This window comes from Lycorma delicatula, chromosome 11 (assembly GCF_047948215.1).
Source record: "Lycorma delicatula isolate Av1 chromosome 11, ASM4794821v1, whole genome shotgun sequence".
Lineage (NCBI taxonomy): Eukaryota > Metazoa > Arthropoda > Insecta > Hemiptera > Fulgoridae > Lycorma > Lycorma delicatula.
In genome coordinates, this window is record NC_134465.1 from 24074528 (window position 1) to 24094158 (window position 19631).

General features: G+C 30.6%; 1 protein-coding gene across 4 annotated transcripts in view; it reads left to right on the forward strand.

Annotated features, from left to right (window-relative positions):
* Positions 1-19631, forward strand: part of LOC142332634 (uncharacterized) — a 323090-nt gene that overhangs the window by 280985 nt on the left and 22474 nt on the right. For all 4 annotated transcript variants that reach the window (XM_075379240.1, XM_075379241.1, XM_075379242.1 and 1 more), the window contains 3 exons: positions 2437-2568; positions 6644-6775; positions 13442-13543. In XM_075379240.1, coding sequence (XP_075235355.1) covers positions 2437-2568; positions 6644-6775; positions 13442-13543 — 366 coding nt within the window. The remainder of the gene's footprint in view (positions 1-2436; positions 2569-6643; positions 6776-13441; positions 13544-19631) is intronic.

Consider the following 19631-nt stretch of genomic DNA (forward strand, 5'->3'; position numbering starts at 1 on the left):
AACAGTATCAACATATGTTGTGAACAGTGTTAATGGAATAAACAGCAAGCATCCTTCTCTCACTCCTCTGCCTAATTCCATCCAGTTTGTGAGATTTTAATTTATTTTCACTGAAAAATTACTAACAAAAGAATTATATATGAAGCTAAAAGCTCTTTGCCTCATATATAATTCTCTGATCAGTCACTTCTCCTACCAATCAACTACTTTTTCATTCAGAATCTCAAATAACATTTCCCTCTATACTCTGTCAAATACTTCTTCCATCTATAAAACATCAACTCAATCCTCTTCCTCCTTCTAAACATCTCTCTCAAAACATTCTGATAAGTCCTACAGCTTCTCTTGTCCGTTTTCCTTTTTGAATTAAAACTGTTCTTCCCATTCATATACATAACTTTAGCAATATTTTTGCAGCATGTGAAAGGAGCTTATAGTTTTATATTCTTCACATATTTTGGTTCCATTCTTTTTATTTATCAGCATCCTAATTTTATAAAAATATTTTCTGGCTATTCTCCAATATTATAAATTGTATTGCACATGGAAATTATTTCATCTTTTAAACATCAAGAGAGTTCATTTATATGAATTGAGTTCATTTACATTTAAAGAAAAGAGCTTGTATAATTTCATATCTCATAATTGGTTTGCTTTTCTTCTCTTACACAATTTCTTCTTCCACCTCACCTTTCTATGTTTCCTTCTCCCTACACACTGATCCTCTATACTCTCTTCCTATTTTTTCTTTATTTCATTTACTTGATAACGCTTTTACTATCTTTCTACTTAATTTCTTTCATTTTAAATTTAGTTTTTCTTTTATACCATATGGTATTTTTTACCTTCTTATCCAACATGTCATACTTCCTTGTCTTTCTAATTCATATACATCTTAATATTCATCTTTTAGCCACTTTTCCTTTGATTTATGTGTTTCTCTCGGTAATTCATCATTCAATCTCTGACCAATTGCTCTGTTGCATTTTCCTTCTTTATTTTTATATTCTCTTCTTTCTTCCATTTTTTGTGTTTCGTAAGCTTTATTTGCTCAATTGCCTTCATAGAAACCGTTTCCTTTCTCTGCAGCTTCTCTGGTAGATGATTTTATTCTTACCCACATTTCCTCTGCTGGTTCATTTTCCCTTTTACTTCTAGTAATTGCCTTTGTCAGCAGTTCACCCACTTTTACTCTCCCTATGCCCTATACTCCCTCTGTATTCCATTTCTTTATTGCTTTTCCCTATATTTCCATCTTTGTTGAATTCCTATTAATCCTATTTTAATTTCCAACATTAACAAAATATAATCACTTCCTATGTCAGCTCCTTGAATCCCATTTGCCTTAACAGTATCCTTATCCATTTTTAACCAAAAATAATCTGTCTGAAAGTGAAATCTATCTGTTGGTCTTGTTTTGCTTTTATTTCCTATTCCCAATTCAAACTCGCTTAGCATCATTTCCATCCCCCATAATTATTTTACAGCAATCCTCTTGTTTTTCCAATAACTATTAAATGTTATTGTACATCTTTTCAACATATTCATCTGTATAATCTAACATTGTCATGTGCACCACAACTATTAAAAACTATTTTGGCAGCATTGCTACTCTTAAAAGCCATTACAAATATCATTTAGAAAGTTACTTTCTGTACACCTTTGCTACACTATTTTTACAGCTACTCTTTCTCCTTTCCTCCTCTTTCAATTCCTGAGAAATATAAGGTAACCTTCACTTCTCAACTTTCCCCCTCACATCTAAGTTTGTTTATCCCTACTGCATCCACTTTATTTATTCTAATCTCTCTCTTCAAGTTTTTCTGACTTACTTGATGACAAAAACATTCCCACATTCCATCTACCTATTTTAACTGCTTTTTCTTTTCAATTACATTTTATCTGCTTCTTCCCCCAGAAATCCAGTTGAGAGGACATTTTACCTTCGGAATATTTGAAAAGATAACACATCACCATGGTGCTTGAAAACGTAAAATATATTACATTGCCTTTTGAATCCTAATGACCTTGTCTTCCTATTGAAGTTTCTTTCATCTTTGGGAGTAATTTCTCTTTTCCAGTGCAATACAGTGCTCCAAACTCCTACCGCTCATTTACCCCCCAAAAAGGATGTTCCCACTAGTAGGCGCAGAGCTCCTTTTTCCGGGAGCTGTTCGGTCCCTTTATTTGGTAGTTGCTTCTATATACCAACCAACTTTAATATATACAATTGTTAAGCTCTCTTTTCCATGACGAAGTAAGTTTCAGGATTTTCCCATCATGAAATCTAAGACTTAAATGGCATTTATTAGATTCTATATTACTTTTTGATATAAGTACTTATATTAAGATATACACTTAAGATACTTTAAAATATAATCTGAGTATAATATAATGCGAGTAAATACTGAAAATATTTATATATCTTTTTTGCAGTGTTCAAACAAATCCTGCTGTAAACCGTAATAGTGCTTACCCTGCTACACAACCATTGAGTCTTACGGGAACATTCAACCAATCAGCTGGAGTGAAACCTATGCAACAAGGGTTAACTGCTACTACACCTAGGTAAACAATTAATGTATAAAATATTTACTGAATTATATAAAAAATCAAAATCTTTGTTGTTTGTTACATAGGACTAAAGACTAAAGGAAGTAGGATTTCATTACATTGGTGTTTGTAACTGCTAATAAAAATCTATGGTTTTAGTACGCTTTTATTTTACCATGATGATTCACAAAGAATATGACAAACTTTCAGGTCATCTTCTGCTGGTGAAAATAAAGAAAAAATTTGCATACACATAGCTTTGGAAATGCTTCGTTAGCAAATACTGATCGATGAAAGATTTTTCCATAATTTCTGCGCTTTCGGAAAAATTAAGCCATAATTCTTCTCACCCAAAGAAAGGGCTAAATAAGGTGGTTTTATATGAACTCAGAAGTTTAATACTGAAAATAATAGATCTCTGAACTGTATTTTTAGTTGTAACTGTAAACACAAAAAATGGGGGTAAAAAATGTTTTTATATATGAGTAAAAAAACTTTGTTAAAAGTGTAATATTAATTTATTATCTTCGATTTTTTTTAATCTAATTGCTTCCTTTGTGTCATGAGACGTGATACATGTTATTAATATTGCACTGAGGTGGACTATCTTTGGATGGTTTCCTGAAATGTTAATCTTAGTCAAATATTTTACTCGAAATCTTTTTTGGAAAAAAATTACGTCAAAATCTTTTTGCCAACCAATTTTAAAAATAAATTTCTTATAAAAAAGTGCAATAAGCATAGTAATGTTTCGTGTTGTGTATGGAAGATTTCATTTACAGCTTGCAGATTGTTGACAGTCCATTAAAAAGTGTTTTCTGTGCATTGTCATAAAAAAAGGAAATGGAACCGTGCCTCATCATTGGAGAAAAAATACTCCAAAATGTTGGCAGAATTTTTCTCTAGAAATGTTTTAAACCATTTAAAGTATTGAGAATTCATTTTACATAGACTGATCAGTAATTTTTGAACCGCTTTCTCTTTATGCGGAATAAAACTATGCATTTTAATAACTGCTTTGTGTACAATTGTAACACCGACAGTTTTCTATCGGGACAACTTAAACTTGGAATTAATGATTACGTTTGATAGAACCTAATATATTTTGCTGTTTATCTTTATCTAGGACTGATAGTCTACCAATTCGCTCATAATCCATTATCCACCCCATCCCTAAATTACTGTTATCCTACATCGATCACGAAACGGTGCACATGGTAACCGTGAAAAACGGTTCTTTCTCTATTTGAGTGTATTCACTATACTGTCAATCGTTCAAAATGGACGATTGCATTATGGACTACAAAGAGCCGGTTCTATGACAGAACAGAACTTGACAAAACAGAACTATGAAAAAACAGATAACATCATATTTAAATTCGTCTAATTTCAATTGATTAAAGATAATGCAATATTTATTTTTTTGAATATTGAAGGGAATAATTAGAGAAATACTTATTCATATATTATAATTAAATTTTCTAATGACATTTATTTAGGATTCTTCACCAAAGTTTTTAAATAAAGTAAAAAACATATTAGTAATATTGTATTATCTGTTTATTATTAAAGTAAAAGTAATTTACTTATTAATTTTATAATAATTAATTAATATTTATAACATAATGACAAAATAGGAAAGAACAAATATCCATTATTATTTTTATTTTGTACTTTTAGATCGATTTTGTTTAAATACTAAATTAATGGTCTGATATCTTAAAATATAATCAAGAGTATCATTTCACTAAATCTGATAAAGTTATTCTATAAAAAACAATATTTCCATTAACTATATAATTTAAGGTTTTACGGAATCAAAATTAAAATATCAAACACTAACTTTCATGATTTTTACTAAAGATTTAATAATTGAATGATTATTATTAGCCAATGTTGTACTTACTGTGAACATTTTTGCTACTATTTACTGAATTTTTTAAAATAATTCCTGACTTCTTGATGTTTATTTTTCGATAGCTTTTTATTATAAAGCGAAGGTCTAACCTATATACAAATCTAAAGATGTGGCTAAACATATCCGCGAAACGTCATTAAATAACATAAATAAAGGGGAGAAAATAAAAAAAAAAATTTTTTTTTCCTGAATTTTTTTTAAAAAGAATAGAAAAAAGAAAGGAGTAATGAAACATATGTTTTTGTACCTATGAATAATAAAAATATAGTATTGAAGATCGGCCATTCGGCGTAGAAATCCTGACTAAATTAAATCCTAATTAAAAAATCCTAACGTAAAACATCCTTTCTTTTTCCTGTTTAGCCTCCGGTAATTACCTTTCGATAATACATCAGAGGATGAATGAGGATGATATGTACGAGTGTAAATGAAATGTAGTCATGTACAGTCTCGGTTCGACTATTCCTGTGATGTGTGGTTAATTGAATCTCAATCACCAAAGAACACCGGTATCCACGATCTAGTATTCAGATCCGTGTAAAAATAACTGGCTTTACTAAGATTTGTAAGCTAGAAACTCTCGACTTCCAAATCAGCTGATTTCGGAAGGTGCGTTCACCAGTAGACCAACCCGATGGGTTAACGTAAAACATTCTAGAATGAAATAAGAAAACGTTCATTTTTAGTAGAATAATTTTTGTTATGAAAATAAATAATTTATTTTCTTTGGTCGAACTTATTGCTGACAATTGTCTATGTTACGAAGAAAAAATGAAGATTTAAAAATTCAAATTGAGAATCTGTGATGTAATTACAGGTAGTTTTTTCATTTATTGGAAAAACACATCAAATTCCACGTAATGGCTTCGTAGAATTATTAATTCGTAATCTTTCTAATAGGATTTTAAGAAAGTTATTTCTATTTTATTGCTTTATTTTTTTTTCAAAAACCAATAAAATATTTTAAAGAATATTTTAGTATCTGATAGTGTTTAAATTTTGAAATTTTACGTACAGTTAAGTTTTTTCACCCTATAACATTCTATAACAATTCTTTTGATGATTTTAGGTAAGAGAGTTTAAATCTCTAAATTGATTTTAAATTTATAACATAGTGTTTTTGGATTTGTAAGCAAATAGTCTATTTGTATTTATACTAAAGCCAAAGTGTTTATTCCCATTACTTAAACCGTAGGTATGAATAAACAATAAAATTAATAATACAAATTTTATTTCTTACCTTAATCAGCTATTATGGCATAAAAATTAATGACTAAATACAAAATAACTTATTTGTTATTATTTGAGATCGCTATTGCTATTTTTGCAGAAAACAATACTCTCAGCCCACGGAATACAATCCCTCAAACATATCGAGTCTATATAGTTTTTCGAACGCACTGTATTAATTAAGAATATTTTGGGTAAACTCACAATTATATTTGACTGCACACCTTACCATAACATACAAAATAACCTCAGGTTATCAATTATATACCTTCTGTATTCGAATCCCGGTCAGGATAGGTATTTTTAAACATTAAATATATTTATTTGCAAGTCTTTAGCTTATCTATTGAAGTTACAAATCTAACGATAAGTAAAATAATAATAATAGTTCAGCACAGTTACAAACTTTAGTACCCGAATACAGATTTCAGTTGACCACGTTGACCATAAGTTTTTATAGCAAGTAAATGAAACAATAAAACTACATAAGCAAAACAATCATAAAATTATAAAATTTTTCTATCGTAAACGCCAATTTTTCAGTCGTTTTCTTTCATGGAAATATGCGAACAGTTTTTCTTTACACAAAGAATCTTAAAACAACTATCAACATCAAGTTATTACTGTATTTTTTTTTTCTTATAATCGACTTCACTCTTTATGTTTAAAAAAAAAATAACGGGCAATTTTGCTAACAATTACTGTAACTATATTTTTATTTGAAATTTTACATCTTCTTCCTTCAGTAACTGTTAATATGTGTTTCAATGACGTTTAATTAAAGTAAGTGTATTAAATTAATTCTTGTCGTTGCTAAAACCGAAAAGAAATTATCTTATTCTATTAATATTATGTATATTCTTAATGCTTTAAATTTAATAAATTTTAATCTTAAAAATAAATTTTTATCTACTTAAAATTTTCCTTTTAATTTTGTTGCAGGACTCAACTTCCTACGAATGGTTACAATACCTCTCCGACGAATGATCTCCTCTCCAATTTAAAAAAGAGTGGAGTTTATCAAACATCAGAACTGATTCCTACTGCAAAAAAATTAATGACACCTATATATGAGTAAGGAACTTAACCGTTATGTTTTTGCTAAATACCTAAAATAAAAATAAAAATTTAATCTTTCTCAGCTTATTTAACGAGGAAAAATCATTTAGAGATGACATATTTAAATTATTTATTTTTAATTATTAAAGGAATACATTTAATAATTTTAAAACGTTCCACCCTATAATATAGCTGAAATAGAATATTTTTAAATTGAAAAATGTTTCATTTTTTTAATTTTCTTCATTTGCATTGATTAGCAGAAAACTGATTTTGGAGAAAAATTTAGCAGCCAAAATATAGCATAAAATGTGTATTAATATTTTTAGAGTTTGTAGAGTTAGAATCTATTACTATTTAACTCTAATAATGAAGTTACGAACGCGATTGGTCATATACTCCTATTTATGTTGAAAATCAAAATTTAATTAAAGTTAGATTAATTTGAGTGTTTTAAACTTGGGGCTTTATTTCTTGGATGGAGCCTGGTGAAATATATTTTTGGGCCGACTTTGTGCAAAACATTGCTCCCAATCACCTTTAAAACTAATACAGCAAATATTTAAAAATTATTTTGCAAGGATATGAGGATATATAATTAAATACAGGTATTTCTATTTCTAACTATTCGTTCCAGCGTGATATTGACTTTTCTAAAATAATGCATTTAAATCGGTTATTTTCTCAAATATAAGTTTTTTTTTCATTCAGATTTTTCGGAAATAAGATATGTGGTTCTTTAACACCACTGATTGTTAACTTTTTAAAACATTTCAAATTTATTTATATATTAGCATCCTTGTCACGGCTTCGCCCTCGCTAAATGGTTACTTGCGTTTTTCGTCGTGGTCAGGGGATGTTTAGCCTGTCATGGCTCGCTTCGCTCCCCTTTCTTTTCTAGCCACATGGCTCTGTCTCTTACACCCCGCTGTGTTCAATAAACTCATGATTCCAAGAATAATAATGATAATTGAAAATTAACGCCAGTTCAATTTATAAAAAAAATCATTGTATTTTAATTTCTTCAGAGAAAGAGTTTGGTCAGTAAAGGCTTCGAAACTTTGAATAATCTAAGAATGTGGGTTTCTAAACTGTCGGCCACAATCTTAAAATATTACTTATAATTGGTTACCCGGAGAAAGAACGGGTAAATCTGTTTTTACCCAATTCTTATAGAAAATTGGACACAACAAAATCAAGTTCATATACTCAATCGTTCCCGAGAAATAAAAAAAAATGTAACCGGCTTTCAAAAACTCAAAATTCATTTTAACAATTTAAACGCGGTATTTAAAAAAACTTGGAAATTATTTTTTAAATATTCTCAGGAAGATTACACAAACCAAAATTTAGTAGATATCTTATTAGATATCTACTATCTTTAGTAGACTGGTACAGAGAAATCGGTAAATTTATTTTTACTCTATTATAACCTTTTAACCCAAAAATCAAAAAATACTTTCTTAGATACAATTACACTGTAAGAACAACATGTATACAAATTATAATCAATTTATCTTCAACAGTTTTTTCTAAGTTGATATATAGGCACGTATATAATCATATATATATATATATATATATATATATATATAATCATATATATATATATAATATATATATATAATCATATATATATATGTATATATGTATTTCATACATTTTGTATATGTATACCTCTCTGTGAACTTTTTTGATTCAATTTGTGTAATCTATCAAATAATAATAATAATAACAGATTATATGAATGATATAAGTATACAAACAAAATCTATTGATAACAAAAACACTTGCTAACAACAATTTTTACAAAATTCATATAATTTATTACCCTGCTGTTAAAAACGGAAATTACAAAGATTATATAAAACTTTGCATGCTTGTTTTTTTGTTTTTTTTTTAAGGATGAACTCTGATACATCTTTGTGTATTGCATCAATAATGCCATCATTAAAAATAAATTAATGAAATTTCTTTTTCTCGAAAATAATTTCCATTATTACAGGCATATTCTGTTATTAATCACAGATCTCTAGAATAACTCTAAATGACAGGATTGTGAATATCGAAAATAATGAGTATTATGTTAGCCGAACTTACGCCGTTTTAAAGCATTATGAAGAAAGAAGTTCCGCTGTTGATACTAAATTCAATTTTAAAAGGTTATTGAAAATTAATAAAACTTCAGCAATGGTGGGACGTCAAGATGAGTTACAGTAATTTTTAAATATTGCTAACGAAATTTTAATATTTTCACTATCAAAAAGAGAATCAATTTTTCTCTCCTGTTCCTCTGGGTTGGATCGCCATTAAAGCAGTACTCAAACCAGAGTGGCGGATCTTTTATTCACCTCATCCGCCTGCATCAAATCACCGAGGTAAGATAATCGGGCCCGGCTATGCCGTTCCCGAGCCCCACCACAGTAACCGGAACTCGGTCTTGCCTCTTGCCTGCCTCAAGCCACTAGGTAGGAAAACCAAGTCCGGCTATGCCGTTCCCAGATCCCCCTAGTAGCCGGGTTTCGGTCTTTCTCTTCGTTTTTTCAAAAACATGCTCTTCCCTACTCCAGTCACAAAACTCTATTTCTTTCTTTTCAAGTATTTTCGTGGCCAAACCGTCTGTAGCATTCCCTTCTACCACCCCTTGTATCGTATAGCTTACAGTGTTTTCGGGCGTTATCCATCCAAGGCCAGCTCTCTCTTGACATCCGATCCATCTGTCAAATTCATAAAATGTATCGTAAGGTGAATCTACCAGGCCACGGTATATACAGTTGTGCATCTCTCGCTTCCCAAATCGATGCAAATATTCACAAAATTCTCCATGGCCGGGAGAGAAGCTGTGAAACATAATAACTCACATCACTATGCCCTCTCCCCAACCACAGATCTAATCGTGGTATCATTCATCGTGTGCATGTTCTAGTGTGTGAAACAACTGAAGCCCCCGTCATTCTTGCCAAAGGAAAGTTTTATTGTACTCTTATCATACCCTCGTATATTCTTTATCTGTGCTGGTCTATAAGATGAATGGGAGGTACTCCTGCCAACACATTTGCCGCTGCTGTCGACACTGTTCTATATCGTTATCTTTAATATGGTTCTCTTTTGCAGTGAGGTCAATCGCTTCACATTCTTGTTCGAAATTCTTTTCTTGTCTAATGTACTACACCATATTGGTATAGCAAACAAAGTTATAGCCATAGCTAAAGAAAAGTTTTAAATAAAATCGTTAAAAAAATATTCATATGCAGGCCAAGTTTAAAAAAATTTGTATATGTATAGTTTTTTTCTAAATCTATCACCTCCTCCAATAAACATTAAACAAGAAAAAGAACGTTTTCAAAACAACTTTTCTACTTTTTTGGTCCATAATTTAAGAAACATGTCTTTTTTAAATATGCAGAGGAATCTGTTTTCGTAAAGAAAATTCAAGAATTAAAAGAATTGTGTCTTCAGATGGAAAAAATTCCACCTCCTGATATGTCTGAACTAAAAAATCCAGATAGAGTTCTTATCGCACCAATCTCTCACAAAAAAGACCCGTAAGTCCAGTACACATTTGTAACACTTAGGTTCTTCTTTCTCTTAGCTTAAATGCTTTGTAAGGTTTTGTGATATATATAATACTAGTATAGGATTTTCTTACTTTTTTTTTGTTAGAAATAATTCTGGTAAGCATATAAGAATCTATTATTATAAGATGTTATTATTATTCTGGAAATATTTATTAGAAGCCTAAGTTGTAACTTTACTTTCAATAACAAAAAAAAATTAACTTACATTATAATATGCTTAAAATTTTTGAATCAAAGGAAAAGAATCCAAAGTTTATAAGGTACTGTTTAATAGGTGTTGATTAAAAAAAAAAAACAAAAAACAAAATTGAGACAACTGATTATAGATTTGAAATTGTTAAATTCTGTATTTTAAGCAACATTATGTTTTATTGTGTCATTTGTAAAAAACGTGATTGAATTTTATCGTAGGATTTAAGAATTACATGTTATATATATTATTTGATTTTACCAGGACCCTTTATTGATAAAAATATTAACTGAATGTGATTTACCGTTAGATAAAACCACTAATCTTTATAACATAACATACGCCTGATAGTGTTATACAGATGTAGACGACGAGTACCACGGTTTTGAAGGTCATACAATATCCCTGGAATACATATATTCCAGGCCATTTATATTGAAAAATACGGGAAAGAGCATAAGTATAACACTATCTCTGATAGTTAGTCGTATGACTAAAACCAAAAAAATTGGAGTATGTTGTCACACATACTCCAATGTAACATTTCCTGCTCTTTTCATTGGTGGAGTCAATAATAGTTAATTCTATTTTTTTTTAAATTTTATTAACCTTTGAATATGGTTAAGGTTAAATCCAAGGTCGCCATGAGGTGTTTGTATTGGGCGTAGTTTACGAGAAAATCGCGTGGGGCGATTTATATGAAACACTATATATATGAAATAATTTATTGCAAATTAATGTTGATTTATTAAACATTTCTACAATGTTATTTAAAAGTACAATGATATCGTAATTTTAATCAAATAGAGAAGATATAAATATCATATTATATCTTCTCTATTTTTTATATTTCTTATATTATTCATATAAAATTGAATTTTCTTAATTAGGAATGAACTTATTTTGTAAATTTATTCCAATCTCGAATCAATCAATTAGAGGTCAGTCCTTCCATAATTAATACTATTAATATGTAAAATAAATTATCTCTAACCCTTCTCTTGCAGTACTGTGTTTTTTTTTTTACGTTGTTATTTTATATTTAACAATGATATTACCTTATATGCAATATATTTTTAAAAATTAATTTTTTAATAGATAAAAAAGTGAGGGTGAATGTGTGTCCATAAAAATAATTGGATATTACTTAACCAATAAAATATTACATCGCTATGTTTATTAAAACCATGACCTCCGTAAAGAAATAGTAGAGATTCAGCCATTCATCAGAAAGATCACAGGTTCGAGTCTCGGTCAGGCAAGTCATTTTTCATATTCTAAAAAAATTCGATTAAATATTACCATACACATAATTTAAATTTGTGTAATGAATTAATTATATACAAAAAAAACTATACATTTTTCAGTAATTCAAAAACGAAATATCTGTACAAAGGGGTAACACGTTCGTTCAAGTCAGAAAGATATTAATTATGAATTGTAGGAAGAAATAAAGAAACCAATTAAAAAACAGGAATAAAAATAAATGTTTTACTAAAAACTGAGATAGTAAATAGCTTACGTAATCTAACGTTAACTCGTCATCGTAAATCAGCTGATTTTGAAATCGAGAGTTCTAACGTTCAAATCCTAGTAAAAGTAACTATTTTTATAAGGATCTGAATACTAGATCGAGGATACCGGTGTTCTTTTGATTTTGGGTTTTAAATCTACCGTACATCTCAAGAATGGTCGACTTGTAGCTGCGCAAGACTATACTTTATTTACATTCATACATATCCTCTGAAGTAATACCTTACGATGTTTCCGGAAGTTAAACAGAAAAAGAAAGAAAGCAGAGCTAGTTAAAATGTAACAAATGTCATTATACAAAATTTCAGTTACAAAAGATTTACGGGAAAACAAAAAAAAATATATATATATTTTTTTTTCTATATTTTCATCTTTATAAAATTCATTTTTTAGCCATTATGGATATAAAATTGTTTTGTAAATTTTTTTCAACACATTTTAATTATTGAGAGAAAAAGAGAAGTGTTTCTTTACTACAGCAAACAGAGATCGCAATCGTTTTACTCCTACATTTGAAATAAGTTGTCTGAATTAGCCAAGTGCTTAGATGGCTTATAATCAAATAGGAAATCAGTTACCCAAGTTTATTTATTTATTTTTTGGATATTGCCTTAGCATATGAAAACTACTATGCCTGACCAGGATCGAAACCGTGGACTTCCTGATGAAATCCCGAGACGTTACCGATCCATCCCGGAGATCGGCAATGAATTATTTATAATGAAATTTGTAATGCTAACAAACTACTGTAAAATTTTGTGATTGCTTGATAAAAAGAGCACAAAAAATTATTTATCAGCTCTTCAAGAATAAAAAAAAATAAATAAAAATTCAAGAAGGTAAAAAAAATTGTTAGTTACATGTTTTTATATTTATATATGATGTAGTTATGAGTTTCTGCTACTCTTATGGATCGATCAAAGTTCAAATTCCATCAACTTTATGTACACACCTTGTGAATTAATCAGTTAAAAATAATAAATACAGCCGTCTAGAGGCAAGGCGTAAAGACTGGAGTCCCAGTGTGGGGACCTCCTTGGGATCACCTCATTAATGGTATGGCATATCACCAAAATACTAAGCCCAGCTGCCTGGGGGAACATTAGTTCTCGACAAGGACAAGGGCAAGGACAAGGGTGTCTTCGCTTTGAGGCGAAGACACCCCTGGAGCTGTGTCAAGGCTAAGCTGTGTATCCGGCTCCTGTGGGGGTATAAGAAATAATCCAATCAAAAATAAAAATAAAATAATAATAATAAATAAAAATATTTCTTTCTTGACTTAGTTTTACGAATTATTTGTTATTTTATTTACATTTTTTCTATGAGCTATGAACTTTGAATTTAATTAATGGTTTTATTTTAACTTTTTTTGTACTTAAGAGACGAAGATAGTTCCAAATTGATTCCAAACGTCAATGTAGTATTAGAATTGAACCAAAAAATGCAGGAAGTACAACCAAAATATTTTACTGCAGAAAAAATGTAAGTATTCCCTTTTTATTAATTATCCAATGTTTTTATTATAGATGGGATAGGAATATTATATTGAGTATGAAATTATGTGATACGTTTGTGTGATTTATAAATAATTTGAATTTATATATCGTGCCTACTTACACCGACAAGACCAATAATTTTTTCTAAACTATTTTTAAACCTTTATTTTATTATCTAGGAAGTTTATTGGTATATTTAAACCTTGGATATTAGTAACACATGTATGATAAATATGTAGGAATTTTAATTAAAAAAATAAAAATCAAATTTTTAACAAAAAAAACCTGGTAAGTTTGAATAACTTTCCCGGTAATTTATTATAAGAATTAAAGAGTTACAGGCTAAAAACAAAAATGTAGCGTATGATTACATTTTTTAGAGGTGGGGAATAAATTTTAAAAAATTTATTCTAAAAAAAATTATTTTTTATACATTAAGCTTAAAACATCTCTTAAGCAAAGTTTTCTCAAATACTAACACAAAGCTAAAATAAGAAAAATAAAAATAAATTGAAAACACTTTCCTGAATTTTAGGTCCGGGGTCGAAAATTAAAAAAAAAAAAAATTGTGGGCATTTCATGATAGCTCTATATAGGAAGTATAGATTTTCAAAAATATTTAAATCGAACAGAGGTAGAGCTAAAGAACTAAAAACATATATTTCAATTTTAAGAGGTGGTGTTTGATTTTTGAAATTTTTTTCTAACATTTATATATGCATTTTATGTATAAAATTTTATATTCCCACTAAATGTTTCTCTGAAATGCCTCTGAAGATAATAAAGACTGGTTTTTTCCCGTATTCTCCCAACCCCTTAATGAATTTTTATAGAGGAAATTAATATAATCGATGTCCCATATATATAAATAGTTGAATTAAATTTAAAGAATACCGATTTGTTCAGTCCTGTATGTACTTATATATACGTAGGAACCAAAGGTTTTTGGTCTTGATGTACTAGTTGAACGCTAAAACGTAAAGATTTGAAAAAACACCCGATTCACCCATGTTTGACGTAATCGCCATACTTACCTATTTAATTAACTATTCTAGCTATATTGCACGGAAATGTAAAATACAAAGGCTTAATTTTTTTAATCTTTATAATACGAGTATATTGAAGATCTCTGGATGTCTAATTTAGTCTTTATTAATTCAAATATAGTGTAGATTTTTCTCTGGGTCTCTGGATTCCACTCAATTCTGCTATTATGTAGAATTTAACAGCAGAAGATTGTTTTGAGCTAATATTATTGACCAAATTTATAAACACTAGTCCAGTTTATATAATTCACGATCTAGTGCAGCTTTATACGCTCGGTTACTCTTAAATGAATACCCGGATACTATTACGAGCGAATTATTTCACAATGAATTGTCTGGGATTGTGGTGAATGTCGCAGTATCATTTAACAACATAAGGTATTCTGTACTGGTAGAATATTATTGAAGATTTACAAAGAAATGTTCAGAAACTGTGTGAGGTTTGCTAAGTTTATAAACTAAAAATGAATTTTAAGAAGAAAAATTGTATTGTTTCACAAATACTCCAGAACATGTGGCTGCTTTATCTATAGCAGATCTAGTTATTGGAAGGGTTTATAAGTCGTACAAATATTATTGGGGATTGCAATTCATGTCCGAGTTGAATATATGTAGGAATTCAAAAAACTAAGAATAACGGCTCGTAACTCTTTCTTGAATATGAGACAGTTTTTTTTTGCAATAACGTTAATGTTAATGCGCATTAAGATCTATGTTTAACTTGTTATGACTGTATGACTGTGTTTTCTTTGTCTTCCTCAGTATTAGAGACGCTACTAATCTGACTAGACAGATGATGAAACAACTGATGTATTTCAGATGTAGTTATGTAGACGAAAGTTTCAAATACCCTAGGTTGATAGAATCACAAACGAAGAGCTTTTGCGTAGAATCGACAAGGAAATGGAACTTTTCACCAAAATAAAGTAAAAAAAATTTAATATCTGGGTCATGCTATGAGAGTGCAGGACACTAGTTATTAATTATAATTCAAGGCATAAGAATGAAGTAAAAGGAGTTTAAGAATAGGATTTACATCGTGACTTCAGAACTAGCGGGAGTAATTTAACTGCTTATCGAGGGAACTTTTTAGAGTCACAGCTCTACAAAAAGTCATATTAATCACCGACTTCGAAGTTGATGGAAAGAAGATGGCACCTTAAGAAGAAGGCTATAGTGATATTATTATTGAAATACAAATTGCACTTCCTTACCAAAAATTAACGTTCCTCATGGAAAGGCAACCTCTCATCGAAGCCACTAAAATTTTACCAATTAATGACTACAAATATTTTTATTTTAGACTTGTTCGATTTTAATTTTTATTATTTTTACATAATTTGATAAGGATAAATTTATCCTGGCTGTCTAGTCTGCAGCAAAAGCGGATATGGGTCCTATCTCAACCCTTTAACCTTGTTTTGCGATACTACCTTCACGGGCGTTTTTCCCAGGTCTGATACAACGATGAATTTTCTGGATTCTTTGACATTAGATCAGGAGTACAAATACATTTGTACTGGGCTCCGTATTTGGACCATCCCAACCCTGTTAGGGAAGACGACCCGCCTAGTAACGTTCCGGTCGTCACACCACTCCCCCCCTTCGTTCCTTGCCATAATGGTCCGTCTTTGGACCAGTCCTGAACTCAATTTTCACTATGAATCTTCAGGCTCCGGACCAAGTCACCATCACCTTGTTTGTTGATGATAAAACGAAACGAATCCAGGCAAGGTTTACGGAAGCCTGGCTCTTGATGAATTTCCACGATTACCCTCAACGAAACTCCAATCGTTATCAGACTTGTTCAACGTAGGGTTAACAAAATGAAGAATAAAAGTCAATCAGAATAAGCCATTTTACGTTTGCAATGTAAAAAGGTGACTATTCCCAGGTGATCGTAGACGGCATTTTCTTCCTACATTCTGACCGCGTACGGTACCTTGGCCTCCACCTTTATTGTCGTTTGACGCAGATGTTACACGTGCCAGAAATAAGAAACCAGTTAAATACGAAGTATTTATTGGTTGTTAGGCAGGATTTCACACTTGTTCCTGCTCAACAAACCTTTAATACAATATTAAAACTGATTTGGACGTTTGGCATAGAGCTATGAGGTACGACGAGCAAGAATAACATTGAAATTGCACAGCATCTACAGGATAAGTGGCGAGATCCATTGCGAGGCCTTGTGGTTCGCACTGAACGAAGAAATTTATGGCTAACTAATATTATTAAAATAAAGATAGGGGTTAAATCAAGTGTACTTTCTAGCAAATAGTCTCACAGACAACAGCAAGCAATTCTGGCGACTGAAACGCTGTGGACTTAGGGGAATCTGAATGACTCTTGGAGCTGGATCAGAATTAAGTTTGTGATGCTGAGCCAGCATAATTTTCATATTTGTGATAAGCATCTGTCTATACCTTTATGAAAAACCTAGCTTTTTCCCATTTATCTCCATGAATTTTTTATATTACTATTTATTTATTTTCTTTTGTTGTTTAATGATGTTATAATTTAATTTTGTGCTTCATTCGAACGTTGTGAATTCTTGTATCTTCGATCTTATTCAGTGCAATTATCTTTATGTATAAGAACTTTGTATATGTATGTACGTACTTTATCATGTATTTTTTCATATCTACGTATTATTGAGGGCGGTTTTTGTAAACCCCTCATCATTTATTTTTTGTGATACGGTTTGTTTTTTGTTTCTTACATGGAACCGATTGCAAATAATCAAATTATGAGGCAAAAAAAGGACATCCTGTGGCATATTTTTTATTAATTTTGTTGTAGGTTAAAAACATGTTTATCGATAAATTTATAGTACATATTAATGTATCGATTTGTATTAAACTACATGGACATGTAACTTGGTAAATTGGTATGTGAAGAGGATATGATGCTGTAATGGGTATTGCTGTATGAACTAATCTCTTTTAGTTAGTGTACAAATATCGTTATATATCTTATATAATTCTGTTCCATTTTGTGTTGCAGTTTTTATTAATAAAAAATATGTAGATTTAAAAAAAAAAGATGATTTATATTGGAGAAAAATACGTATATTTAAAAAGAAAATTCAGATTTTTTATCGTTAGCAATGATAACTGTTATAAAAACGTATCAATTTTAAATATTACTTTTAAAATTAGATATTACACTCTACAAATTCCATCTGACTTACCGGTCAACAGTAATAAATTGTGCTAGAAGTGTGGCGTGAAATCACGTTTGGCAATTTGTCACGGCGATTTCTAAAGAAACTGGTTACTCCAACGAGAGTTCGATCAGAATCGCCGTCTCATTCACCCCTGTCCACCGATTCTAGTATCTGAATTGATTGCTCTAATAGAACTTCAGCTTTTATCGACTGTCTTCTCTCCATTCACTGCTGTCTTTTTGGTTCTCATTCACTTCCCTTCAATCTCTAATGTCTGTTCTCTTTGCACTCAAATTTAACTATTTTATTTGAAGTGTTATGTAGTCTTTTTCTTTTATTTCAAATTTTGTATAAAAATATAAAACAAATCACGATAGAAAAGAGAAAATCTATGTTTACAAAATAAAATACCAATTAAGAAGTAAATCAAAAATGTAACCAAATTACCTCATTTGAAATGCAACTGACTGAACCGAACTTTTAGAAGAGAGTGTTTGATGAATTAAAATATTTAAAAATTATTTAATTTATCATCTTGGATTAACTGACCTCCTCTATGAATCATGAGACCTTGCCATTGGTGAGGGGGCTTGAGTGCTCAGGGATACAGAGTAGCTGGACCGAAGGTGCAACCATATCGGAGAGGTATCTGTTAAGAGCCAGACTAAGGAATGATTCCTGAAAGAGGGCAGCAGCTCTTTCAGTAGTTGTTAGGGGCGTGAGTCAGGACGACTTAAACGGCCGTATCAACATCACTCAGTCCTCTGAGTACTGCGCAGCTGAAAGCATGGAAAACTACAGCTGCTTTTTTTCCAAGAAAATGTGGCTCTCTGCATTTTCACATAGCAATAATGGAGGCGCCTTCCTTGGTAAAATATTCCGGAGGTAAAGTAGTCCCCCGTTCGGATCTCCGGGAGGGGACTACTAAGGAAGGGGTCACCAGAAAATTAAAAAATAACATTCTACGAGTCGGAGCGTGGAATGTTAGAAGTTTAAAAAAGGTTGGTAGGCTAGAAAATTTAAAAAGGAAAATGGATAGGAAAATGTGGATGTAGTAGGAATTAGTGAGGTTCGGAGGGAAGAGGAAGGCGACTTTTGGTCAGGTGATTTTAGATTAATTAACTCAGCTTCAAATAATAAGCAGGCAGGAGTAGGTTTTCAAAATGAACAAGAAGATAGGGAAGAAAATAGAGTATTTCAAAACGCATAGCGATAGAATTATTGTAATAAGGATAAAATCAAAATCTAAACCGACAGCGACTGTTAACGTCTTTATGCCTACAAGTGCCCATGATGATGATGAGGTAGAGTGTGTATACGAAGAGATTGATGAAGCAATTAAACACGTAGAAGGAGATGAAAATTTAATAATAGTTGGAGATTGGAATGCAAGCATTGGAAAAGGCAAGGAAGAAAATATAGTGGGTGAATACGGGCTGGGCAAAAGGAATGAAAGAGGGGACTGACTTATAGAGTTTTGTACGAAATATAATTTAGTAATTGCCAACACCCCATTTAAAAATCATAATAGAAGAATATACACTTGGAAAAAGCCAGGCGATACTGCAAGGTATCAGATAGATTATATCATGGTTAAGCAAGGATTTAGAAATCAACTCGTTGACTGCAAAACTTACCATAAATTAAAATCTAATAATGTGTTAAACAGAGATGGTACACCAATATATAATACGAAAGGTGAAGTCGATAGATGGATGGAATATATTGAAGAGTTATACGGAGGAAATGAATTAGAAAATGGTGTTATAGAGGAAGAAGAAGAAGTTGAGGAGGGTGAAATGGGAGAAACAATACTGAGATCTGAATTTAAGAGAGCATTAAAAGATTTAAATGGCAGA